At 41.0% G+C, this 27,415-nt stretch overlaps 1 protein-coding gene across 1 annotated transcript in view; it reads left to right on the top strand.

Annotated features, from left to right (window-relative positions):
- The window catches only part of LOC122402083 (basal cell adhesion molecule-like), a 121,153-nt gene extending 96,302 nt beyond the window's left edge, over positions 1–24,851 (top strand). The window contains exons 5-9 of the mRNA XM_043404604.1: positions 11,029–11,164; positions 15,305–15,438; positions 18,705–18,817; positions 18,939–19,012; positions 24,019–24,851. Coding sequence (XP_043260539.1) covers positions 11,029–11,164; positions 15,305–15,438; positions 18,705–18,817; positions 18,939–19,012; positions 24,019–24,107 — 546 coding nt within the window. The 3' untranslated portion in view covers positions 24,108–24,851. The remainder of the gene's footprint in view (positions 1–11,028; positions 11,165–15,304; positions 15,439–18,704; positions 18,818–18,938; positions 19,013–24,018) is intronic.
- Positions 24,852–27,415: the final 2,564 nt, after the last annotated feature.

The raw sequence follows: 27,415 nt of genomic DNA, 5'->3' as shown, positions 1-27,415 counted from the left end.
TAATTTATTTCGGAATGACGCGAGCCCGACGTTGGATTGTAATTGGATCCAACGGATACCGTGAGTAGCAACAGCGCGTTTTAAGGACATTAACCCCTTGGTTTATGATTTAATGTAATTTTTCAAACGTATACTGTTTAATTTTGTTCAAATTTGTTCGTAGAAGAAGTGGCAACAAAAAACAATAGATTTGTTTTACAAATACCTCGTGAATATAAAAATGTGTTGATTTATAAGACTTGATAACGAGTGGCCTCATAATTGTGAAACTTGACATCAAGAACTTGTAACGAGTCAGACACGTCATTGTATGGCAAGGGGTTAACAGAAGACAAAGAATTAATATATTTTTCCTCGATCCATATGTATGATCCGTGGTTTTCGTATTCCTGAACTCATCGGACCATCAACGCCCGACAAAAATACTTTGCATTGGTAAACAACCAGTCGGCCTTAAATAGTATCCCGGTCACAGTGGCATGTTACAATAAATTATTAAAGGTGTTTAAAATTTATAAGTCGAAAGTACCCGTTAGCAGCGCATTGCATAATTTTCAACGAGTATTATTCATGAGTTTAACGTGCGAAAAATTCAATTTATGAAATGTCAGTCAGGTTTGTTTCGGAAAGTATACAACGGTCTTAAGTAGCTGGCCACCACTGCACCGTATTTACCTACTTACTATACGTGAGTCAGAAGAATATACACTGCCTCCAGGGTTCCGGCGCACAATGGTCCGGATCCGTAAACACGCGAACTAAATTAAAAGTGCCGTTATTTATAGGTTTTTCATTATGAATGGAACGGTTTTAGGAGCTTTCTGGGTCGCGGAGCCTGATTCTGACATTATTTGTTCACTGGGATAAAGAATTGTCTTAATAAAAATTTTCTGATATGTAAATTCACCGTTCGTGTCTTCGAAACGACAAAATCGATCGTGGCTCGTGAACTCCATTTTGCAATTCCAACTAAACAGAAAATACCTAGACATATGAAATGTAATATTTCCCAAAGTGCCCCCTTTTTTATCCCAAGTAGATATTTATTTATTTATTCACGGGATTAAATGCCCATTAATACAAAAATTAATACAAAATTGAATGATATGAAGTATGAGATTGACTGTGAATAATTGGAGATGCCAAGTAAAGAACGTTTAAATGATAATTAAAATGACTGAATGGTTAGAAACATTGATCAAACCACGTGAATGAACAAACGATTATAAGGGTTATAGAAGCCATAAAGTGTTCGATGGTGTTCTACGTAAAACAATTCAGAACGACCAATCTATAGAAAAATGTCATCAATTTTACAGGAAATTATTTAAATTTTCCTCGAAACACGATTCGAAAAATTCGTAATCAAATTTTCGAAAATTTGCCTATCGTTTCGCGTTTCTGTCGCTGAAATTATGACGTAAACCTGGCCTAATTTCTGGCGGGCCACGAGTCGTTTGAATTTCATCAAAATTCCTGACCCGGTGCGCTTAAAGTGATCGATTTGGCGGGAGGGAACGACACCGGGTACGAGTTTACGGTCCGCCGCGGGAAACGTGAGACGGCCCGAGTGTAGGAAAATTGGCAATACAGTCGCCTCGCGTCGCGACGGTTGCGGGATAACGATCGATTTCTCGGATCGCGAGAGGTGGAGGGGGGCCAACGGGGGGGTCCCAGAGCTCGAGAAAGGCGAAACGGGGGGATCGCGAGAACCGACTATTCTCGATACGGTACGGTGTACGGCACGGCACGGCACGGTACGTCCGCTTCCGATTCACGTTTTGGAAGGCACGAAAGTTCCGTTTTCCTCAGCGCTCGTTAATATCGGCCGACGCGTAACGAGCATTACGTGAGTCGAATCGGCTCATCCCTTTGCCCCGTTCTCGAGATCGAGGAGAGCACGGCTATTAATCTGGCTCGGTCCAATGGCTCTCCGATATCGACAAAGAAATTTCTCCGTGGACAAAAGCGAGCGTGTCTTTTCACCCTGCAGGCTCGGATACGCTTCCCGTGACACTTATTGGAGTAGCAGGAATTAAGTGGATTTAGCGGACAGAGTCGTATATTTCTACTCCGGGGGCTCTCGACTTTTAATTTTACCTCTCGTACGCCCCTTTGCTACCCGTTACGTAACGCCACTTAATTTCGCTATCTAAAAATATTTAATCGCGCCCCGAGTCTCCCCGGAGATTTACTTACCTCTGGCTGGAACGAAAAGATTCGAGGGGGTCACCGATTACCAGCGAATTTACAACTTCTTACCGTCAAACCATCACAAACGAAAGTGACGTCCAAAATAACGAAACTATATCTTACGAAAGCAAACTGTAGAAACGAATTTTTATCTCTGAAACTATTGTACTGAATTTTCTTGTTTTTCTTTTCATCGTGAAAGATCCTTCTTTATTTCTTCAAAATGGAAATCATAAATAGATTCTTATTCGTAATTTATACCGTGGATATGTCACACTTAACGTCTCAATTAGCTTTTAAAGTATGGCGAGGTGTCCCGTTTTATGTAATTGATTCATGCGTGCCCACCTGCTACGGTCAGCGAACCGTATCATGCTCGCGTTATAGAAGTGGTTTCAGAAACATATGAAATATCCACCACGTGCTTCGGCATCGAATTTCGTACACGCTGGATAATATCAGACGTTCCTCGAATAGTCTCGAATCCATTTTGTGTCCCTTTACGTGGATCTTGATCATTGTTTACTTGTTTACACAGTAGAAAGAAGGGTTATGAACCACTGGTTTATACTGTTTCAAAGTTACTCTATCGAAGAATACAAATTATATGGTATTGAAAAAGCTGTGATAATTAGAATTAAAAATCGTTTTATTAGACGCTTTGTTCAAATTGTGATTTTTAATCGTTACACTTTGAACGCGCATGACGAAAGATTTCTCTACGTTTTATCCAAAGTGGCCAGTAAAAATAAAAAGTCTCTACTTTCGACGAATTGAATGAATGCCCCCAAAATTCGTCCATATTGAAGCGACAGTGACAACTCCAAACGAATCCACAAATTGGAGCTTTATAAAGGGCACTTGAAAGGCGAAAAGAAATCCTTCTAGCGAAATAATGAAAAGTGACTTGCAATTTAAGTTTTACAGTCAGAGCCAATCTCAAAACGGTGTCAGGCTTCTGTGTCAAAGAATTAATAGAATCAAAAAAGAATCAATATGAGCTTCGCTCGCTCTTAAATTATTTCTGTAGCTTCCGGAATCTTTTATATGTATTGCATTGAAGTTTATTTCTGAAATAGAGCTCATGCATACCTACAAAAGAGTATTAAACAAAATTTCCGTAGGACGTCAAACAAACCCGAAACGAATTTTTAAGAAAAATCGACAGGGGGTAGCTGCTGAAATTTTTCGGCGAAAAAAAAATTTCAAATCGTCTTGGAAAAATTATTTTTGATTGCGGGGGTCAATTACAATAATTTTTTGTGAACAGATATACTCCCGAAATCCTACCCACTTTTGAGACATAAATTCGAGTAAGTGTGAAATTTTTCGACAAAATTAAAACATTTCAAATCGTTCTAAAAAAATTATTTTTAGTTGCAGGGGTCAATTAAAATTATTTTCTGTGAATAGACTCACCCCCGAGATCCTACGCACTTTCGAGAAAACAATTCTTTACCGAAAATACAATGTCTGACCATAACTCAATGAATCCCCTGAAATTTCATATGTGAGTTTAAGAAATCATAACTCCTGAACGAATTGGAGGATTTTAATGTTTCAAAATGTAAACAATGCGTATTTTTTTAACACTCACGAATTTACAAAAAGCAGAAACAGACATCGCAAAAATTGCTCGAAGAATGAATTTCTGTTATTTCTTAGTTTCGCTTAACACAGTTTCGTTACAGCATGGAACGAATTACCTGTGTTATAGGAGGGTTCATTGTATTTTCGAATGTAATTCCTGTTAATATATGCACAGAGCTCGACAGATGCATTGTTCTACAAGATAAAATCCTTTATGTCGTATCTGTATTATTTCTAAGTTTCGATGCAACGTGGAACGAATTACCTGTGTTATGGGAGAGTTGACTGTACTTTCAAATGTATGTACTGCTAATGTACAGGAATCAACGAGTGTATTGTTCCACAAAAGTAAAATCCAAACAACCATATGGTTTATTTCTCCTGCGAGGTGTACTCTGGGCGAATAAAAGGGCACTAAAATGGAAACAGAATATCTTCTCGTTAAAGCGTACGGACTCGACGGAGTACACTTCTTGCTTTAATTAATATGGGCTACGAGACCTGTCGGTTATCGATTGTAAACCTCATTGAAGCAACATAACGCGATGCAATATAATGTAGCATCTGGGTCAGTTACTTGTAACGGGCTATCGCGTGATCTTTGATAGCTAGTTCAAAGTTGATTATGATATTCCCACGCTAAAACTTACATATTTTATAGAAGAATCTTAAACAAATTAAAATGTAATTTTTCCAATGTACCTCAGTTTCCTAAAAGTCCCCGAACCTTGGTTTAAAAAGTGATCGATTCGTTGTCGAACGATCCTTTATTGTTGTCTCGCTTTAACAGATCGCGAGGAGAGCGGAGACTAAAGCTCTCGAACTTTCAAGCTCCGACGAATGAGTTTGCTCTCCACTTTTTTTCCGATCTTCGTTGTCGCTGTATCCAGATTCTTTCGCGAGACTTTCGTAGCCTTTCTTTGTTACACGATTTTGGGAAAAACATTGAACCGTTTCAATTGCACTACGATGGTTGATGCCTGTCGTTCCAAACAGCAAGAGTCGAAATTCTCATCTTTCTTTTAGTTTTCTCAACTTGCATTTTTCCAAAATATCACCCTTGCAATCGTTTATCATCCAATCTATTGTTGTTTACAAAATATTTTGATAGAAATAAATTTTGTTAATGGGAGAAATAAATATTAATTGGAAACGTCAAGGTCCAAAAAACGTGGAGGATGATGTGGAACATCTAAATAAAATTGTTACATTGTCTCGAACGACTGAAAATACGTGCAGTCTGGCGTTCTCGCGGTGGAAAACAACGCCCCGCTTGTTTGCCAATTCCGGGCGTTTTATGGCGGTTGCAGCCTTAAAATGGTCCACTTGAAAACAGTGCTTCGTAGAGTTAATCGTTTCGCCGTGCGGAAGTGGCTCATAATAAATAACACCTTTCCAATCCCACCGAATGGACAGTAAAACTTTCTTCGTGCGAAGTCCAGGTTTAGAAATAGGTAAATGGGACCTTAATTCGACTGGACAAAGATCGTTTGCGTTTCACGTTATCGTAGAGAATCAAACTTTCATCTCCAATTACCAGTTTCTCCAAAAAGAGATCGCTCTAGTTACGCTCGAGGTGTAAATCGCAAGTGCAAACTTGCAAGTACACTTGTCTCGGTGTTAAAATTTGTAATATAAAAAGAATTTTCTTCCTTTTTGACTTTATTTTATCGAGGAGGTGGGTGGACTGACATAGAAAGTCTTCTCATTCGATCCAGCATTCCAGTCCCATATTCAAACTTTGCTCAAAGCTTCAGAAAATTGACTAAATTCAAATCCGAGGATGACTTGTTCGAACAGGCTGCTTTCAGAGGTTCTGAATTTTTCGAACTGTTTTATAATTCTACGTCTGTCCCATGGTTTTCACATAAAAGACTTCCTTTGAGAATTTATTAGTCGTATTGTCTTGGCAAAACCAACGTGATTACTAATTTGTGTTCCTTAAACTTTGAAAATAGAACGGCCTAAAAGCGAAGAAAGCGGGAATAAGACACCGTTTGAAGTCGAGGTATTAAAAATATTCGAGTTATTCCTGCATCGATGCGTTTGAACTTATTAAAATACATAGGCCAAAACGTTATGTTAAGAATTTCGACTCGCGTTGGTCACGTTCCGTCGTGACGTTTCGTCGACGTGATGCTACATCTTTCCCGACGAGGCACGTACATATCTTCCTGTTCTGAGGCGTTATGTCTACGGTCCGCCATCATTTCGTCGATCGCTCGCCTCCGCAGGACCAAATAACCTCCAAGGTAATACGATTCCTGCGAACGTTTCGATGTTCCCGTGTTCGTCGTTTCCTTGTTCTCCCCTCGCAACTTTGCTCGCCGCTGGTAAATCGATTTGTCGATCAAAGAAGTTTGCGTCCAACGACGTAGTATCGACGCGGCGGAATAAACGTCAACGTTTCCCCGCTAAAAATTTACCCGAACGGCGTGTTCGCGGCGAATTCTTATCCAATTCCGCGTGTACCGTAAGTTCTTAGAACGTTCGATAAGAAATAGAACGCCCTTGAAAACAAATTTTCTTTTAAATCGATACCCGTAGTCAGTTTCAGAGAAACGCACTATTTGCGAAAACATGCTGGCTAGTACTTATGCAAACATCCCTCAATAAACAATTTTTAGTCCAGTTGTATCGCACATCAGTCGTATGATCGATAGGAATTGCTGAAAATTGTTTGGGTGCATAGTGTCGAAGAAAATGTCAAAATATACATAGAAGACAGCATAAATTATAATAGTTGATGTGCTCATCGGATAGGGGATGAAGTGCCCTTTAGCATGAGCGTTCGAACATGTCGATAGCTTAATTAGTTCCGGAGATATAGTGATTTTAGTTTCAAGTCAATGCGGTAGCTAGTTTCGGAGATATGAGGGTTCGTAGCGTTTGTTTACGTCGCGTGGTCAATGAACTCTCACTACGGCCTTGGCAAGGTCGTTCACCGCACGTAATCGTACTGACTAGGTCACGACTCACGCGCAAGCGAGAGGTCCGACGCGACGCGTCAGACGGAGACAGAGATAGTCGGATTAAAAAAATTACCTTTTACATAAATTACGATATCTCAAAAACGGAAAGTCGGATCGACAAAATTCAAAAGCCATTTTAAAGAGGAAAAATTTCGAAACTGCACGTAATTAAAATTTTAGTAACTTCAATACGCGGCAGTAGCCTGTCGCAACACGTAAAGAGCGATAGCAGAATTTTTAAAAAATTACCGCTTCACATAAATTACGACATCTCCGAAACGGATAGACGGATCGAGATAAACCAAAAACCATTTCAAAGAGAAAGCTTTACCGCTTCCAACAGTGGTTCAATTATGAATAAAGCGCTAGTAGTTTCGAAACTGCACGCGTCTAAAGTTTTAGTATTTTTAATACGCATTATTAGACTGTTTTACGGCAGTTCCTTCAAGTATAAATGCTCGCGTTATTCGAAAATTATATTTCATTATCTTGTTTTACTTTCGAGGTCGCAGGACACTTAGGAAGCGCCAAACGTTGGCCAAATATTGATACGAGAAAGTTGATTTTTTAATCAAACGCTAAATTCCTCGATCCCGGACCGCTCTGCGGCGTCGCGTCGGTCCGGCTCCCCGTTTTATCTCGAGAGAAATTGGAGACGGCTACCGGGGCGTGTAAAATGAAAAACGCCGACAGAAAGAAACTAGAACGTACAGAAGCGAAATATTCGCGACGCAAAAGTGAAAAGACCCGCGCGCGGCGGGCTAAATGGATTATCAGCGTCGCGATTCCATCTATTGCGGGTCTTCTTTCTCTCGCTTCGTGCTTTCGCTGCCCCCCCCCCCCTCCCTCCTTCACTCCCCCTGTTCTAGAGCTCCTCACCGGGCGACGTTGAAGCGACAAAGCCGGGGCAAACCGAGACCGGATACTGAATTTCCGCTGAGAGATCGCGAGCGGCTGCCTCCGCTTTGTCTTTCCTTATTAACTCGCTAAACGTGTAATCTCGTTGCTTCGTTCGGAAGTAACGGCGGATCGCCTCCGTTTCACGATTCGTCGTGTCGTCGGTGCGCCTCGAATCTTACGAGACGCTCGTCTTCGTCGATCAGGGACGCTCGTCGTTCGAATAATAAAATTGTTCGAATATAAAATCGATTAACCTTACGCGATCAAAAACATTTTTGATGTTTCGTTGCAACAGGTCCGTGTCAACAGCCCAATTTACAATTTAACCGTACGACTTAATGTAATTTTTCAAATGTATACTATTTAATTTTGTTTAAATTTGTGAGTACAAAGAATGGTCACGAAAAAGAATAGATTTATTTTACGAATACCTCATGAATGTTAATATATAAAACTTCATGAAGAGTGAGTAGCCTAATGATTGTAAAACTTGACATCGAGAACTTGTAACTCAGACCCGTCACTGTATGGCAAAGGGTTAATATAAGCGAAACAATAACTTACGAAAACATGTTTTACCATTACTCGAATCATCACTAGATTTATGGAACCTGTCGATTCAATGGGTGTCAGATTCCATATTTAAAGACACAGAGCTCGTGAATATCATTTATCAGAAATTCACGTTAAATTCCATTGTCGAATAATATTTAAATAAAGCCTGAAATTAGGCAGAAGTAACGATACCAACTGACTTCTGTTTCCGCAAGTTTCTAACACTGACTTTGTTTTCTCGTATTTTATTAAAAAAAAATGACATTGTAACCGTCAACAGGACGAGTTTCGATAAAAATACGTGCAATCGATGTTTGTATAACTACCGTTCGACGTTGTTCGACAACCAACGATTGCAGCTGCAGTGTTTCGTTGTTAAAAATCTGTTATTTTTCGTTCAATATTTTTATCGCGCTGAAGACTTTGTCCGTCCCCGCTGCCGACGCGCGAAACCCAAACAGGGGATCCGGTCGATCGACGAGCGGTCGCTTCTCCGAGAAACGTCGGATCAACGCCGGTACTCTTTCCGCTTACCGGCCGAAACAGGCTCGCTCGACCATCCTCCTCACCAAAATAACTTTCGGCTGTGTGGACCGGGGCGGCAATCATGGCAATAAATCGATATAAGCGCGTAAGCCTCTTACCAGCCTAATAGCGTAATATTCTGTCTACGAAGAATAATTTTCGAACGTCGCGCGGAAAATATTCCGAACCGAGGAATCCTAAGAAAAGGCATGTTCCCGTTCGAAAGGTGGAACATTATTTTTATGGGCACGTTCGCGCAAACGACAAATGGAACCGCTGTTTGCACGCTGAATTTCGCAGTGGCGAACTTCTTGGGCGGAATAGGGAAGAAAAGGCAAAGGGTCTCCGCGTATTCGAGGTTGGATATCGATCTCGATTCACTTTCAAGTTAAATTTAATTTAATTTATTTACGAGAAATTCACCAACGGTAACGGAAACGAACGGTACAACGCTGGACGGTGATAAATTATAATTATGGTAAGTCCTCGAGTTACGCGGCTGCAGTGGTGGTTAGGTCCTTCGAGTATGTTTCATACGAGTGGGTGTAATTTCGTATCGATAGCTTCCAGTATAGTGTCGACTTATGTTGTTTTTGGGAAACATAGGTTTATGTATGGAAAGACCACTCTGGTTCTTTTATATTTTTGATTGGGAGAATTTTGATTTTTATACGCAAGTATTTTGAGAGTAAATAATACGGATATTAAGGAACGTGATAATTGTTTAATATTTATTAATACATTATTTAACAGTGTAATAATGTATTAACTTCGAACGTTACTTTTAACTGTTTTCAACTTGGACGTTATTCGATGTCGAATTTTTCCAAAAAACAAAGAAACGTATGTAATAAAATGAGCATACTAGACGAAATGGACGCTGCTGCATTCATGCGATCAGAAATTTTGCGCATGAATACTGTATGTCCTTTGCCATGGACGTTTTGCGAACAGAATATTGAATTCAGGGATGTGTGGTAAACAAAAATATTCGTTATCACGAATTTATACAGTGCATGAATGTATGATATTTATTATATTTACATAAACACATAAATTTAACAAAAAGTGAACATACAATGCATATGTGCTATAAACTATCGATGTGAAATAAAGTTTGCCCTTTCGTAATTTATTCGCAATGGAGTATCTATTGATCTTTGTAAGTTCAGTGAACTTTTATATCAGATTGAAGATTTGTTATATCGTGAAACTTAGATACTACGCAGAGCATTGAGAAATATTAAAAATGTTCATTGGTTGATAAGTAAATATTTTCTTTTATCTCCATTAATTTCCTCAAAATTATTAAGTTGTATCTTAAATAAAAAACGAATTGAATTCGGAAGAATGAACGAGCATGGAAGATGATTATTTGTTTAATAATATGCCATTTAATATTAAAGACAAATGTAAAAATAAGTGCTGTAAAATTAAAAATGAAATTAATGTACGAGCGTGCGTTAATGCTGCTCGTAGCGCGCAGAAAGTACGATGTAAGCGAAAGCAGGAAAAAGAGAAAACCAAAATTTACTAAAGAGCATATTCATTTATCAATGGACCACTGAAAGCGAGTGCCTTTCACAGAGGAAAGCAAATTTAATATGCTTGGATCTGATGGGCGTTACGCACCGCGAAAAAAAAATACTGTGCATTGAAAAGAAGAATATTCGACTGTTAAACAGGGTAACGGATTGGCAGTAGTATGAGGGATGTACAAATCCTAATGGCGTTGGATTATCGATAGTATTATCCACCGTGTAAAAATATGTACAAGCTGCAAAAAGCTTTCGTTACCAGACAAGCTCCAAGTTAATAATTGTTTTAATTACATTCTGTTCCGTATAATTCGCAGCGTGTCTCAAATTAACGTTTATATATTTAAAAACTTTATCGTTCTCGTAGAAACATTTTAAATGTCGTGATCTCCGAAGTAGTCAATTTTCTCAACAAAGAAAAACGTCAAAATGTTAACGAATGTCACAACGAATCATTGCTGTAGCGTGTCTAGAATTTATCGGGGGCGGTTTTTCTTTTGTTTCAGCGCCGTCAGTCCGATCATCAGCATTAATTATAAGTTCTGCACGGTTTGCAGCGTGTCTCAAATTAATGTTTACACATTTATAAACTTTATCCTTTTCGTAGGAACATTTTAAATGCCGTGATCTCCGAAGTATACAATTTTCCCCGCAAAGAAAAACGTAAAAATTTACGAATAGCGGGTGGGTTCGTTTCACGAATAATCGCTGTAGCGTGTCTGGAATTTATCGGTTCGGTTTTTCTTTTGTTTCAGCACCGTCAGTCCGATCATCAGCGGGTTCTGCTGCAGGATGCGAGCCTACATACCAGCGGACAGTACAAATGCGAGGTGAGCGCGGAGGCGCCGGACTTCAACTCGGTCAGCGCCGATGCCAGCATGGAAGTCGTAGGTGAGCGAACCAATGCACCTTCCTCACCCCTTTCCTTCTGGTCCCGATCCCCCTCCGTCCTCCACGTCATCCCCTCTGCCCCTGTGTCCCCCGTCCTGTGTCCCGTTCCGTCCCGCTAATTAATGATCCTTTGAACGCGGCCATCGAACCGCCGTAATTCGAGCAAAGCCTTCGTCGTTTGCGAGTTTCGGTGATCCCCTGCCGGGCCAAGCGAAGGAAAACGATCGTCCAACCAACGACTACCACCGCGACAACTCGGTCAAACGGTTCCTCGGGATCGACTGACCGAATGGAATTACGATTTTAGCGAATTTGAAAAGGCCGTTAACCGGAGTCGATGACGAAACGATCAGAAGGAAGCTCGACCAGCTTCACGTGACGCCAGAAGATTGCCAAAAATGCTAAGAGCGCTTCGCAAACGCACCTTGGCGCGTGACAAACGAATCGAGACCTGAGAAATTATGAGATTTAACCCTTTGAAGTCCACTGGCTATGTCGACAAACATAATACATACCATCGATTCAAGTTTCATTTATGATAACACAAATTTAGTTTAGGAAATATAGGAATAATATTTAACCCTTAAATGCACGATTTTTTAATTTTTACCGAAAAGATATGTTATATGTACATTATTATATAGGTTTATGCAAAAATACCTAAGAAAATATTCATTCAGTATACTAGGATTATTATACCCATACCCTATCATTTTTTAAACAGATGAATCAAGGAAAACACCAGTACAATACCAACGTATTTTAATAAAAAAACGCTTACCAGCATAAAATACAGTTACTCGCCTATAAAATATCTTTTTAGCTAGAATGAATCTCCAAAAAATGTAATTTTATTGTCACTTCTTAATTTGTCAATCTAAATGTCATATTGAAAAGCGCGCAGATTTACTTTTTTCTATTTTTTTCAAAAGTAAAACTTCCACTACGGTTAATACTTTAATTAGGGGTTAAAGTCAGTGTTTCATTTTTTAGACACCATGCATTTAAGGGTTAAATTATAGGTATTTATGCAATTATCCCTTGGATAAGGAGATGCACCTGCGGAACCAAACCTGAACAATTTTCTCTGATTGGTAAAACTGGTTCACCTGCCCTGCGCTAAAAGACTCTTCAGAAGTTAGTGAGAAAATAGGTCTTCCTAATGATCCCGGAAGAAAAGATGAGAAAAGAGCTAGGAAATCTATCTCGACACCAAATTATTTGAACTAATTCAATAACCAGAAGCTGTATTTGGTTATTTAAATTAGTTTCTAACACTCTGTAAACTCATTTCCTGTATAAAAAGACAGCAATTTTGGTTATGGAGGAACGTAGCCAGAGGCTAAGAATTTAACATTGAAACAAGAATTGTTGTTACTTTTGCACGAAGAACAATATAACCGGAAGGGAAATTATAGAATAATCGAAGTTATCTCTCGCGATGCAAAGTGTCGGCACTTTGGAAACAAAAAGATGATCCCGACGACCAAAAGCAACCAGTGACGCGGAAGATGTAAGACTTCGAAATTATTTCAAAGCGAAATAAAAGACCGCCGGAGAAATTCGAGTCGAACGAAAGAGATAATCCTGTATCTCTGATTACGGTGAAATGATTGTCAGCTGCAGGATTAAGGAGCAGAGTAGCAGTCGAAAATCAATTTCAAGAGTACGGAATAAAAAAAAAACTAAACGCTCGGAGTCGGGCTGGAAAAACGTGAAACTGGACGCTCGATAATACGTGGAAAAGAATGCTGTGAACCGACCAGGTCGACATTCGAGGTATTCATGGTATTCGAAGGATTTGCACCGCCATGTAAAGTGCTATCAGCGAAACAGGAAGTTCTCTCTATTCGTACAATTAACTATTGCAGCAGCTAACAAGATATGTGTTTACGACCGTGGATTCCAAGAATTTTTGTTGATTCCACGGAGAACGTTTGTGTTAAGCAAGCAATTGATATTTATCACGAAAAGAAAAACCTAACGATTCATTGTGTAAGAAAAATGAGATTTCGCTCAGGATAGTGTTAAATAACAAAATTGACACTTGATGAACGTTCTAAAACTCTGTGCTTCGCGACTAGTCACGATAAGAGCCAATACAAATCTTTAGGCACCCTTGGCAGTATGGCCCTTTTTTTACCAAGTACCCTGACCAATCCTTCTTTAAGAGGGGGAAACGCGCCAAGAAGAAACAGATGGCCTGCTTCAGGCATTTCTTTACTTCTATTTTTCTGACAATTATAAAATGTAAATATGTGATTTTTGCCTCCTACGCCAATGCGATCATATAGTGGAGCGGATCGAACGATCTTATAACGAACGAAGAAGGAAGAAACGGAGGGTACGGGACAAAAGCAGAGTGGATTCGTCAACGAAAGCCTTTGACAAACCGGTTGGCTTGATTATTACTTTGGCTCGAATGCGAAACGGAATAAGAACAACCCGGGGGCGCAACACATTCCCCGTCGTGAGGCTTCGGTTAACGCGCTCGAACAGACCCAGATCCACGACGGAGAACTGGAGATCGGGCGAGCGTTAAATTTTAGGATCGCGTAAAGACGAGTCGAAGCGCGCGATAAATATTACGACATCGTAAGTCTTGGGTCGTAACGCGAGTCGCAGACGCACCGGTTCTGGTGGACAAACGGGTGTCGCGACGATGTTACCCAAGAAGAAACAGAGAACGAAGAAACGACGAGCCCATCGGTCCCTCGTCGTCGAAGCTCTGTCGCGTCTTTCGAATACGACGAAACTTCCTTTCTCCGTCTTTCTGCTCTCGTAGTCTAACCGCGCTTTGCGAGGTATGCACGATCGATACCAGGTGCCCGCCATTACCTTCGCCCGACCTCGTGGAAAATGTTGTACGCGACAAATAACCCGCGGGCATCCTCCGCGTCTCGACCAGAATCCTCTTCGCTGTACCCCTTTACGCGCGACCTTTCCTTCCCCCAAGCTGTTTTTCTTCATTTTTTTCTCATTGAACTCCTAGATTTTCCGGGGCCCCGCGCGTACAAACGGTTCTCGGGGCCTGATCCTTGCAATGTTATAGACGAAAAAGGAAAAAGGGAGGCCATGCATGCAATAGTATTTGGAGTCAATGTACGATTGCCTTGACCACGAAGATAAACAAACTTTAAACTCGTTTTTCTTGAAAATGTAGCCCATGATAGAAAAATGTTATATCAAATCTTCTTTTTTCTCATTTTTTCATGTAGAATTATTCCCTGTACTTCGAATTCCGGCCCACCCTATATTATGCTCATACGTATAACACGAGGCTAATTAGATCTGTTCAACGAATTAATAAAATTATAAAACTATTACATATATTTGAAGGAATATTACGTAGAGACGTTCTATCGATAATTTAAATATTGGCGCCTTGCGTGTAGCTTACTACACAAACCGCGGAGGTTAAGGTTAGGTTAGAGCATCATTACCGGAAGAGAATGAAAGCGAAAGAATACTACAATCAGTAGCATGATCTTTCCAGCAGATTTTGGAAAAGATTTAATATTTAAATCTTGTATGAGAAGGGTTTCACGGCATCTCCTCGATAAAACGTCTAGGTGGGGCGCTTTAACGAGGCAGAAGCGTAAATCTGGTTCCTAACGTAGATTTCTCTTTTTGTTTCGACCTGACGATGAACGTTGTATATAAATATCTTCAAAACTGTACTTATATAACAATTTTTCACCGCGTTTAACGCCCATATGGCAGACTTCATCGTTTACTAATTCCAGCTTAAATTTTCGAAGACGGCAAGTTTCGTATTAATGCGAAAGACTGTTTAGGAGGATATCCGTCGTCTAATCGTGTGCGAAGCGGGAGCAGGAGCACGTCGACGTAGCGAGTTTGCGGAATAGAAACGCGATCCGGCGCAAGGAAGTCTCGGAGTCTCGCGTTCGAAGCGTGGTGGAGTCGAACGCGGGTCGGGCGAAAGCGTTTAGCGTCAGTGAAGTTTGTCATTAACGAGGAAGCCCTCGACGCTCCAGCCCCCTCCCTTCCCCGTCGCGTAAATCGCGTTATAAAAGGAACCGTTTATTAAAAACGTCCTCACGGGTTCACGGAGCGACCCAAAGTATGCATTAGAGCCGAAGCGATCGCGCGTAAGTGGTACCTGTTGTGTTGTTGCAGTTCTTCCGCAGGATGAACCGACGATAACCGGGGAGGAAAAGATTTACGCTACCGGGGACGTCCTTGGCCTGAATTGCACCAGCGGCAAGTCTCATCCGATCGCAAAACTCAAGTGGTACATCAATGGCGTGCAGGTGTGCGAAACCCGTTCGTGTCTTCTCGACTCGATCTGTCTCTTTATATTTACCCCCTTGTCCGACCATTCGAAAGCCGAGTAACTTTTGTTTTGAAAACATTTTTTCGTCACATAAGAGTTTCAGAATTTTTTGCATTCCCCTGTGTTTCCTTGGGAGTGAATTCCTCGTCACTGTTGGATTTGGAATATTTTGGTAGGCTGGGCTAGATAGAATCTGTCTATTATACTGTTTATATTAACAGAAACAGTTACAAGTCTGGATCTAGCCTCGAGAAGCAGGATTCAGGATCGAAAGACACGGATAGAATTTAACGGCGAGATGATGCAGGTGGAGTTTGCGTTTGCAGGATGAGAAGGATCGTCAAACGTAGGAGAGGGCAAGAGCGAGCCGAGCTTATCCACGTCGCAACGACGGTCTGGGCGTCGCGATACTTGATGAACCAAAGCTCCAATTAACGAACGGTACCGAAACGCGCGGTGGAGCTTTTAGATACGACAACCCTTGCCTTCGTAACCGAACCAACGTTGCGGGAACCACCTTGGCTGCTAAAGGTTTTTCGCGTCGTCTACCCCCAACGTGCACGCTCCATTCTCTGTCCTTCGTTTATAGCATCTCATTTTGTAAAAGTGTGTTTAGACGTACAATAGTGTCGCATTAGATGACTGTAATTCTGCCCCGACAGTTGATCGTCGCTATCCCCACCTTACTCCTGCTCTTAATAGCATCTACAAAGCCTTCAATTTTATATTTCTAAACTAAACGCAACAAATGTCTATTATACAGTTGATTCCAAAACTTTAAATTTAAACATCTCGAAAACAGCACATTTGTAGGAAAAATGTTATGTACAAAAGTTACTTGCTTTCGGTTTTATTTATTTTTTATTCGTCGAACGCTACTAAGGTTATCCAAAGGAGATTTATGTTATTATTATATCTCGTGTATATAATAGCGAAGAGTAAAAAATAATGACAAAACGATGCAATCTTCTGAGTTTGGTTCGTGCATGTATAAATGGACCTTAACGCTTCGCTCGACCAAAGAAACTGCAGCTGAGAGAAAAAAAATCAAACGTTTGCATGAAAGAAACGGGGGCGGCGAGAGGGCGAGCGGAAGAAGAACGACGGGAGTCGGCGGAACGCCAAAACTCGGCCAACTCGGTTAATTGCTAATTATGCAAGTCGCGTCGCGTAAACGAAAGGAATCCAATTTGCACCCGAAGAAGAAGGCCGGCGGGAGTTCGCAGCAAGATCGGTGGGCACGTTGTCCTAGAGCAACTTCTCTTTCGTACATGGCCGATTCTGCTATGTTTCCGGTGCTGATTCGCAGTGGCGCGTTATATGTACATATAATACACAAAATAGAACGTAGGAGTCCCATCCAAAGACGGAACAAATAAAAGTTTTGTTCGGCAATTTCAAACTTGGATTTTGGGAACCCATTATTTGGGTTTCTTTCCATCATAATGAACAGAATTCATAGGAAACAAGTTTCTTTCCATATTATAATGGGAAGAATTCATGAAAAACAGGTTTCTTTCCATATTATAATGGGCAGAATTCACAAGAAACATGTTTCTTTCCATTATAATGGAAAGAATTCACAAGAAAGGGGTTTCTTTCCATATTATAATGGAAACAATTCACAAGAAACAAGTTTCTTTCCGCATTATAATGGGAAGAATTCATGAGAAACAAGTTTCTTCCCATTATAATGAACAGAATTCATAGGAAACAAGTTTCTTTCCATTATAATATACAGAATTCACATGAAACAAGTTTCTTTCCATTTATCGTGAATCATAATTATAGCGTGCGAATAGAAGTAACCATGAAAAAGCACATTTCTATCCAAGTCTTGCTCTATCCAATCTCTATCAAAATATGCATTTGCAGAAACATCTGGAGTCTAATTACTGTTCGATCGAAACGCCATAAATATCCTTCCCTGTATCGTGTCTCTTTCGCCAACGGTATAACGCGTCACTGCTGATTCGACTTCCATCCCCTAGAAGGGATTTAAATATAATCCGCAAAGTGGCGGCAGTTGATGGCCGGAAGCTCTCGGACACGCGGGCGCGAGTACGACGCGCAACTATACGGGCTTAAAGACTACGCCGATGAACGCGCTCCTTTTAGGGCTTCGCGACGAATCAAGCCCGCCGGCACGAAAAGTTTCCTCCTCTCGTCCCGTCGTCCCTCTTTCTCGCCGTCGCGCGAGCCTCCCACGCGCTGAGAAACTTGGCAACGTCGTCGAGCGATGTCCATTAAGAGTTGAGCGAGTTTAGCGCGGGCACTTAGCGCGAGCAATATTGTTTCGCGAACGTCCCCGAAAGATTCGACGAAGTCGAACCGTGATTTTCGCTTCGACCTGCCGTCGACAGTTTCTTCAGCCTCCGGAGGCGGTGTTAATCTTCGATTCTCTTTCAATTACTCGCGTACGCGCTTGAAGACCCTCGACGCGCTTCCTCCTCCCGGAATCGATAGCTATCGGGCATCGGGATCGTCGCTAAAGCTTCTAAAGAATCCGGTGACAGACAGGGGTTGGCGGATCGCGGAAGAAACGAGGGAATTCGAGACGACTAGGGGGGGGATCGTTCGTGAAAGCGAGAAACGGTTCAGCGAGGCGGACAACGAAGGACAAAAGTAGGGCGGTCGCGATCAAAGGGAAAGAGAGTCTCTGCTGGTAGACGAGTACGGCTTAAAAATGATTTAATTTCGAGGCTCGTTTATCTCTGCGGCCCTTCTCTCCATTACCTCCGTGTTCTCGCGTAATGGAGAGATCCGGAAGGAACGAACGGGGCACTCGAATCTCGTCGGGGACCAGAGTTGTTCGCGAAACGGCTTCGAACCGGGAAATTTTCTCGGTCGAATGCGGTCGCGGGCAGAGAAACGTTCGATTCCGCGGTTAGCCCGCGGGCGGATCGTTCGCTCTCCGAGGAAATCTCGACGTCGCGAGATCGAGGTCTCCGAACCTCTCGACTGCACCGGCCCCATTACGTTGAATCGCGGCGGGTCGTATCGTCGTTCCAGCGAGAGTCGGGGTCGAGAAATATTCCACGACAATTTCCATACGCGGTCGCGATAATCCGCAACTCGTTTCGGTACGCTCCCGGTGCTGGAAAGTCGGTCGGTGAAGTTTGCGCGTGGTTGAGCGATCGCGATCGCGAACGTTAAGCCACCGCCACCCCTCCTCGAAGCCCCGATCGTAGTCACGATCTCGATAGAACTCGAAGAACACGTTTCGTCGCTGGTCCGTTTCAGGTGAAGCCAGACTCGGAAACGGAGTTCGAGCAGCACGGACTCTACTCGGTGATATCCAGTTTACGACTACAGTTGGAACCGGATCACATCGCCGGCGACAAAATAAACGTCAGGTAATTTCGCCCCTGGACAATCACCTCTCCCGACAAAAGCACCAACCAACCGTCACAACCACAGCCACGCCGTCATCCAAGGCTCACGACGATTAATGCGTCTCTATAAATTTTGTCGAAGATGCGAGGCGACCGTGGAATTGGATTCAAACTCGGACGCGCCGCTCGTCGAGACGCGCACCACGGAAGTTTTTGGTAAGCCTTCCCTGCGATTGCGCGTTTCTTCTCCATTACCACTTTTCGTACACCTAACTACCCCTCCCGCCCTCCCCCGTTCCCCTTTCAACGCTCCTTCTTCGTTGCAAAACGAAGAGAGGGAGGGGGCCTGGTAAAACGCGGTAAAGCGACGGACGCGTTAATTAACGCGAGCCTGACGGCACGAGAAACGATTACCTCGTTATTTCCGAGCGAAAGAGGCGCGGAACGAGCGGGAGAACGCGACGAGTCACTTTCGCAGGAAATTAAGCATCGCCCGTGCGCTCCGACGAATTAAGGATGCTTTACGATCGCCGGTCGCCCGTGGAACAGGAGGCTTCGGACTATTCCGCCTTCGATGGCCGCGAAGGCGGAATACGGCCAGGGACTCCCCCTTCGGACCGTACACGGCGATCCATCGAAATTAAAACAATAATTTACGCTCGTTTACCGTTCGCGATTCATTACGCGACCCGGTCGAACAACTTGCAAACGATAGTCGTTCGGTAGAAACCGCAAATAAACGAGACTTTACGTTGAAAATGTGGGTTATCTTTCGGGGTTGATTCGTTATGTCGGTGAGAATCGAAAAGTCCTGTATCATTTTATGATCGGAGGCTTCGTTACTGAGATAAGGAATATTCAAATATAACACTGTCGTTCCTACGATACTTCGTGAAAACTATCGGCAACTATAGTTAGCTTTCATGGGAAGCTTTGTGAGTACTACCAAATTCGTGAGAAGCAAGTTTCTTTCCATTATAATGGAAAGAATTCATGAGAAATATGTTTCTTCCCATATTATAATAGACTTAATTCATGAGAAATATGTTTCTTCCCATATTATAATAGACTTAATTCATAACAAACATGTTTCTTTTCATTATAATGAAAAGAATTCATAAGAAACATGTTTCTTTCTATTTTAATAGGGGAAAAAATTCGTAAGAAACATGTTTCTTTCTGTTATAATGGAAAGAATTCATGAGAAACACGTTTCTTTCCATTATAATAGAAAGAATTCATATGAAACGAGTTCCTCTCCATATTATAATGGAAAGAATTCATGAAAAATAAGTTACTACGGCCGCCTATCCACTTTCTTGTGACTACCTAAATTTGCTTGTATCTAGAATCGCCACCGATTTAACTATCGCAACTCTGATTTATTGTAACCGAAAAATCATACTTTCTAACGTGAAATTCCCCAGTGCACCGTCGATTTTATCTACCGCGATGGAAGAATTAGAACCGTGTTTGCATAATAAAAATATTCAAAATCATCTGATGGTAAGAAATGCGTGATTTCAACGCGAGAATCTCTAACGAACGCAAAAATGTATTAGAATTCACAGAGCTGCATTCGTGGCATCTAGCAATACGACGCGTGCGACCATGCATCGATGCGCTCGTCTCGCGTACGAGGCCGCACGCTCAGCTGACTGGGGATTCAAACGGCTCGAACCGGAAGTCGCGCCATTAAATTGCAAGCCCTTATATCTCGGTAACGAAACCTCGGATTGCGAACCAGTGAAGAGCTTTTCGATTTCTACCGATATAACGAATCGATCCCGAGGAAGCGTTCTCGTATTTTCGGTAACGCTCCGCGGGAGGATAAAACGAAAAAAGGGAAAGGACCTCGCCTCGCGCGTCCTATGGGAACCGCGGGATTGGTTAGTTAGTTATGCCAAGGCACGTAACACGACTCTCGCGAATACCATCGAGCTGAAGAGAGCAACGGGCCACCGGATCTGCGCGTAACGACGCGATTGTGTTCAAACTAACCGCTCGGAGCCCGGGGTCAAACCGCCGCACGGCGCCGTTTGCACACCCACGCGACGGTTGCTCCGTGAATTCAATTCATCGGGAGGAGAAAAAAAAATCGTAGCGGCGCCAACCTCGCGCGCGATCGATCCCGAAACGACCAAGAATGCGCGCTCGCGTTCTCTCTCTCTCGATCCAGCGTCGGACTGGGCGGTTAACGTTCGCCGAAATCGCCCAGAGGATGAAATACTGGCGAGCAGGAACGATCGTAGAAGAGGAAAAGAGAAGGAACTGGGCTGAGCGTCTCGGCGAAATTGCTCTTAACGATCCTCGATTTTCTCGTTAGTCGGAATCGTTCTTGGAAGCGACGTACGCCGCGTTCCCGTTTTCCCCCTCCCTGTACACCTTCTTCGTCGTCCTTTGGATCGTCCCGAAAGACCCGCGGCCGAATTTCGTACGTCGAAACTTTCCATCGAGTCACCTCGTTTGCCCGTCGACGTCGAACCTCTGCCCTCGCCGTTTGCTTGCTCTCGCTCTGTCTTTCATACGCGTCTGAAGTCGCTTTCACGGCCGATTGCCGGCAAGAATCGAGGATAAACGTCGCTCGACGTCGACCGGAGTGCAAAGTTACGTGACGCAAAGTTTCGCTATGGCTAAAAGGCTCGAAATTGTCGCGAAATTTCGAACGGGACGCTCCCGGAGAAGCCTCTTGCGGCTCGCGAGCCACGCGAGGCGTCAACGCTGTCTATCGGTCCACGCTTACTGTGGAAAGTTTGTGTCCAGTTTGTTGCAACTTGGAATGGTAGATTTTTTTTATCAGTGTAACGAATTTCTTGGTTATGATGCTGAAAAACTGCTGGTTCACTCGCTATTAACTATTTAATTGTTTAAACGGATATAAGTAGTAAACTGTTATAGATGGACGAATTTGTTTAGAATAAAAGTGCTTTGCTTTTAAAAAGGAACATATAGTTATTCTTAAGAATTTTGGAAATTTTAATTACGTATGGAGATTTCGAGCATAAACTAGAATATGGTGCATGTTATCGTTACCATGCTGAAAAACTATTGCTTTATTTTCTATTAACAGTTTAATTATTTAAATGAATATACACGATTTAAAAAAAGTACTTTTTAAATAGGAACATAAAGTTGTTCTCAAAGATATTTTACATTTTTATTAATAATGGATGAAGAGCTAAAGTTATACATGTTGAGCTCACTCCATTTCTATGTGGAATATAATAGTCTACAGTCTCTATTTTGAAAGTGAAGACACGTCAATCACTATAATAAACGAAAATAATCATGTTTCATAAAAATCGTTATCACGTCGTAAATACTAAAAAGTGATTTTTAGTCAATTTTTGATAGTCCTGATTTAAAATAAGACGGTATACTATAATTCAAATTGCTTTTTATATCGCGTGGGGTAATTACATTTTCAGTTTTTCGAGATACACCAATTAGTTCACGAGATAATGGCAATCGAAGAACGGACATCGTCGATGTAGCGCGCACGTGCTCGCGTTTAATTGCTTTTTCGATATTTTAATTTCTTTTCAATCTTCAATATAAATGAAATGAGTCTAATCCATCCATTATGACTTCAACTTTGCTGCCAATCGGTGCCATTACGTCTATGTGAAAAAAGCAACGCGCATTTTATTTCTGTTTTATTCATATTTTGCAATTTTTTTATAATGGATGCATATTACAATCGTCTATTTGATAGATATTTGAAAAAGACAAAACAAAAGCAATGTTCACTTTAATCAGTTACTAATTTTGAATATAAAAATGAACGAAAACAATTATACTTTTCTTATTACAAAATAATACTTCATCGCAGATTTATAGATTCTCGAAACTTTTTTCATCAAAAACAAAATATCAGTTTAATGCAAACTGATATTACTGTTAAATAATTTTTTTCGCACCTTTTTCTAACTAAACCGTCGTCCATTTCTCACAGAAATGAAATCGACAATAGTTGGTGTACGCGTTGGAAATCCACGGAATAGACAAAATACGACAATATATTGCAGTATTTCGCAATATAAATAGTACAGATTTTCCTACGACAAATATAGATCCAAATGTTTCACAGTGAAATAACAATAAGTCTCATAAAAATGAATCGGAATAGATATTCCTGTACACTCTCGTGCAGTACAGATAAAATGTTACCAGCTCTTTTAATTCAATAGTTTAGGGCTTTTCTTTTAATTCGATGGTCCAGGACGAGAGGTAATTCAACGTGCAAAACTTGAAACTTTGTTGTATAACAGTGCTTTTCTATGATAAATGATATTTTAAATTCGTTGGATACGCGTGGAATTAACTGTGAGTACGATTTGTCTGACGCGCCTGACCATATCGCATTATTTCTACTTAAATTTCACGTATGTACGACGGCTTACGGGCAGTTTTGCATTCTTCATTGGTTGATTCTTTTTATTTTCCTCATAAAACACTTCCTTTTGGATAAAATAAAACAAATTTATATACATATGTGTACATATACAACATACAATATACAGAGTGAATAGAAAGAGTTGTAGTTATTAAAAAAATGTTCGTACAAAAGTTGTTTGATAGGACGGGCTACATTATATAGTACTAATTGCTTTCTTGTGAATGGAGTGATAGAGGAGATTTGAAGATCAATTTAAGTTTCTTAAATGGAATTTTCTTTTTCTCATCAGAAAGTAACAGCAGATATTGAGACAAATCCAAAGAGGTGTTATACGATATTATTTTGAAATCGATAAAGGTAAATTGTTGGTTTATTTTGTATATGTACCGATAGAATTTTCTATTCTAAACTAACACCGAGCGGGGATTATATTCATAGAGAAACTTGTTTACAATGTCAAGTTCTATAACATATTCAAAAATCATCGAAATCGGTGAAGTGTCCCCTGTTTCAAACAATTGCCATGACCAGTGTTATTGAAAAGCGGAATTTCGCATATTTTTGTTCGAACATACAGATATTTTCCTATTCATTTTTGTTTTAGCCACGGGTTTAAGTCTACAGCTCTCATAATATTGAAAAATAGAGTAACGATTCAACATCGAACGAATTAGTAAACCCCATTGTTCGTGTCGAAACTTGCGTCGCGACAAATATCAGAGTCCCTGTTAGCAATTGGACGCAAACTTAACAAAGTACCGTGGACTCTAGGCGGCTAATGGCACGTCCAACCAACGAACCATCCTTCTCTTCGATGTTTCAGTGGAGGGCCACGCGAGCGTCGCGACGCCCTCCGTGTGCCTGGCGGTGGCGAGCGCCGCGCTCATGCTGCGACTGTTGCTGCCCGTTTAGAGAATCTTCCAACGAACCAGCGAATCGGCCCATCGACTCGCCGCGTCTCGCTCGCGCTGGTGATCGCGATAGCGACTGGTGGACACGCGGGAGGAACCGACGGTACCAAGAAGCTGTGTAGCGGATGACGAAGGAATTGGAAGTACAGGAGGAAAGTAGGTGTGAAGGACAGACGACGAAGAGACAGGGGTATTGCGTTGGACGTTTCGAAATTCGCCGCGAAATTAAAGGGAAACGCGCGTGTCGGATGGTCGGCGGCCATCAGCGGGGAATATGGAGACGATAGGAGCGAACTAATACTATCACAGGGTATCAGAGCTGGGCATTTAAACAAATTAAACGTAACAGTATCGGTTGAAGTTACTTAAACTTTGTTCGTTGATGGGAGCTACCGGGTGAAAATCGTACAATTCTCTGCAGGATTAAAATTTGTATTTTGGGCCATTTGTAAACCGCGTAATCTAAAATTTGCTACTGTACCAATTTGAAAAATATTACAGTGTGGAAGTTTTAGATGAAAAGTACAATTGAGATGTACATGTATTTACCTCTAAATTGATCGATCTTTAGAATTTTGAAATTTCCTATTACCTACATATTCTTCAAAGAAGTAGGGGGAGTTCCCCTAAGTAATGAAAAAACGCATGAATTATTATACCTTTTGGTAAGTACTTTTTTAATTACGTTTGTATTTTGTATATACAAGGTGTTCGGCCACCTCTGAGAAAAAATTTGAATGGAAAATTCTAGAAGCTAAAATAAGACGAAAATGAAGCATACCAATTTGTTGATTGAGGCGTCGTTAAAAAGTTATTAACGTTTAAAGTTCCACACCGACCGGAAAATTTTTCGGTGAAAAAAAAAGTTTCAAATCGTTCTGAAAAAATTATTTTCAGTTGCGGAGGCCAATTACAATCATTTTTGGTGAATACGCATACATCCGAAATCCTACGTACTTTCGAGAACAAAATTCGTGTAGGTGGACAAATTTTATTAATAATTTTGTTAATAACTTTTTAACGAAGCCTCGACCAACAAATTGGTATTCTTGATTTTCGACTTATTTTGGCCTCTAAAATCTCTCGTTGAAATTTTTCCCAGGGTGGCTGAACACCCTGTATAGTGCACTGGTTTTTATAAAGCAAACTTTTTTTTATGGCTTTGATGCCCCTGGTTCCGGACAGATCATCGACCCCTATTACCGAACACTAAAAATCTAAATTTTGCTTATTCATATTCGTACTAATGGCCTCAAATGTACTGGAATTTGTCTTCTGGATAGGAATATGTTCTCAGACATTGATTATGCAGGTTATGAAATGACAAATATTCCACACGAAGAAATAAGAAATCAGCAAAATTTGACCAAACTTTAACCAAAATTTCAGTTAACTATTATAATAATATTATTTGTTTTGTTGATTTGAAAAAGACCTTAAGTGTCCGGTACTAGGGAAACTCCCCCTAATACAGTCTACTCGGGTTATTATCGCTAAGTAGAGGCGAATATTGGTGAATATCGAGTATTTTTCAATCAGTTTGACCAGACAGTACCTAAAAGTATTATCGATCCTCGAATAATCCCAGTTAACAGCAATCCCTCGTTAATGTTCCGCAACGCGAACGCTATCGAGGGAGGTACACTATTCTTCAAATCGCTAATAATTATTTACTAGTAAACAAACACGAAAGACACTGACAACAAGTAAAATAGAAAGCAATGTTCAACATTTGTTTATTCATAACATCGTTGAGACATCAAAAGCACACAAGTAACTGTCTCACAAATTGCACAAAATCGTACGAACGTTACTTCTAACACATTCTAATCAATCGTCGATCTATTTTTTTGTGTCATATTTTTTTAACGCGTTCGAAATTTGGTTCCTTTTCACTGCTATGTATACGAACATTAGCGAGGGACAACAACCGTATTCGTCTAAGACGAAATTGCTCGAGCAACGAACGAATTTTGATTAATTTTATTCGATTTTTTCTTTTTTTAGTTCACGTTTTGCCCATCTCTGCCAGGTTACTGTAGAGTGAGCGCGAACTTTGAAGCGGAATCGCAGTTTCCGAGTCGCGGAATCCGCGCTTCAGACGCGTATACGAGCTAGCAACAGCGTTTTAAATCGCGTCATCGCGTCGCGAGCATCGATACACGCGATCGATGAGTGCAGTCGAGCGCAGGACCGGCCCGGACGCGGATTATCGTCTCGTTTTGCGGCACGCGACTCGAAAGTACGATTTACGAGCCTGTAAGCCGATTAATTTGTAAAATTCGACGTACACGGCTAGAGCAAATATTTGTCGAAATTGTTCCCGGGAACCGGTGGCGATCTTTCGCCGGCGATCCCCAAACCCGATCAGAGATGGGCGAAAATTCTTATCTCGATGAACATTTCTGAACGACGAACAGAGAAGATAAACAGTCGTTGTTTGTTCAGTTTTAAAATCTGTATCATAGAATGACATTAATATTTCGCGTCGAACGAGTACGAGCTTATCCGGATCGATCAATGGAATAAATGTTGCATATTAAGTGCTATATTCCATTTATCCGATCTCTTAATCGAATAAAATTGTGCCCATCTCTGAACCCGGTACAGTACTGCCTCGCTTCTTGACTAAATTCTCGGTCGGGGATACACGAGATCTATTTTTATTCGATTCCAGATGTCCGACGGCTGTGGGATCGGCCCTGTGAATTTTATGATATTTTTTTTAAATTAAATAAAATTCTGTTAACTTTACGGAATTCAAATTTTATTAAAATTCTTGTTCATTATAATTTATCGTGCTGGTCAAACCGTTCCTGTTGGTAGCAGTTCGTAACCGTCGTGTACTAATAGAAACTAAAATTTATTTTAGTAATGACTTATTAAGCTTGATTATAAAAATATGTGGAAAAGTTTACCATTAATGAATTCGACTAATGTTACATGCAGGCAAAGTGCAAAAATCTGGTACCAGAAATTCGAAGCACGCGAAAATCCAGACTTTTTAAATTATATGTCATAAAGCAGAATGCCAGTTTTATGCCTATTGACATTTATGGGGATTTTCAGCCTTTATTTTTGTTCCAAAATGGTAAGTATTATATGGAGCACAGTTCTTGTTTAAATTTACACAAATGGACCTAGTAAAACAATTGTCCTTTTGAACTGCTTATTGTGTCTTTCTTTTATAACAAAAGTTTACTTAATGTTGTTTTTTTATTCTTAATTCATTCTTCCATTAAAATTTTTAAAATAATGCTTAGTAGATTTGGACTAATAGATAGTAATTTTTTTCTCAATCCTTTGGAT

The sequence above is a fragment of the Colletes gigas genome, unplaced genomic scaffold, assembly GCF_013123115.1.
Source record: "Colletes gigas isolate AHSC1104 unplaced genomic scaffold, ASM1312311v1 Colletes_gigas_Sc00033, whole genome shotgun sequence".
NCBI lineage: Eukaryota > Metazoa > Arthropoda > Insecta > Hymenoptera > Colletidae > Colletes > Colletes gigas.
This window is presented reverse-complemented; position numbering and strand designations above follow the sequence as displayed.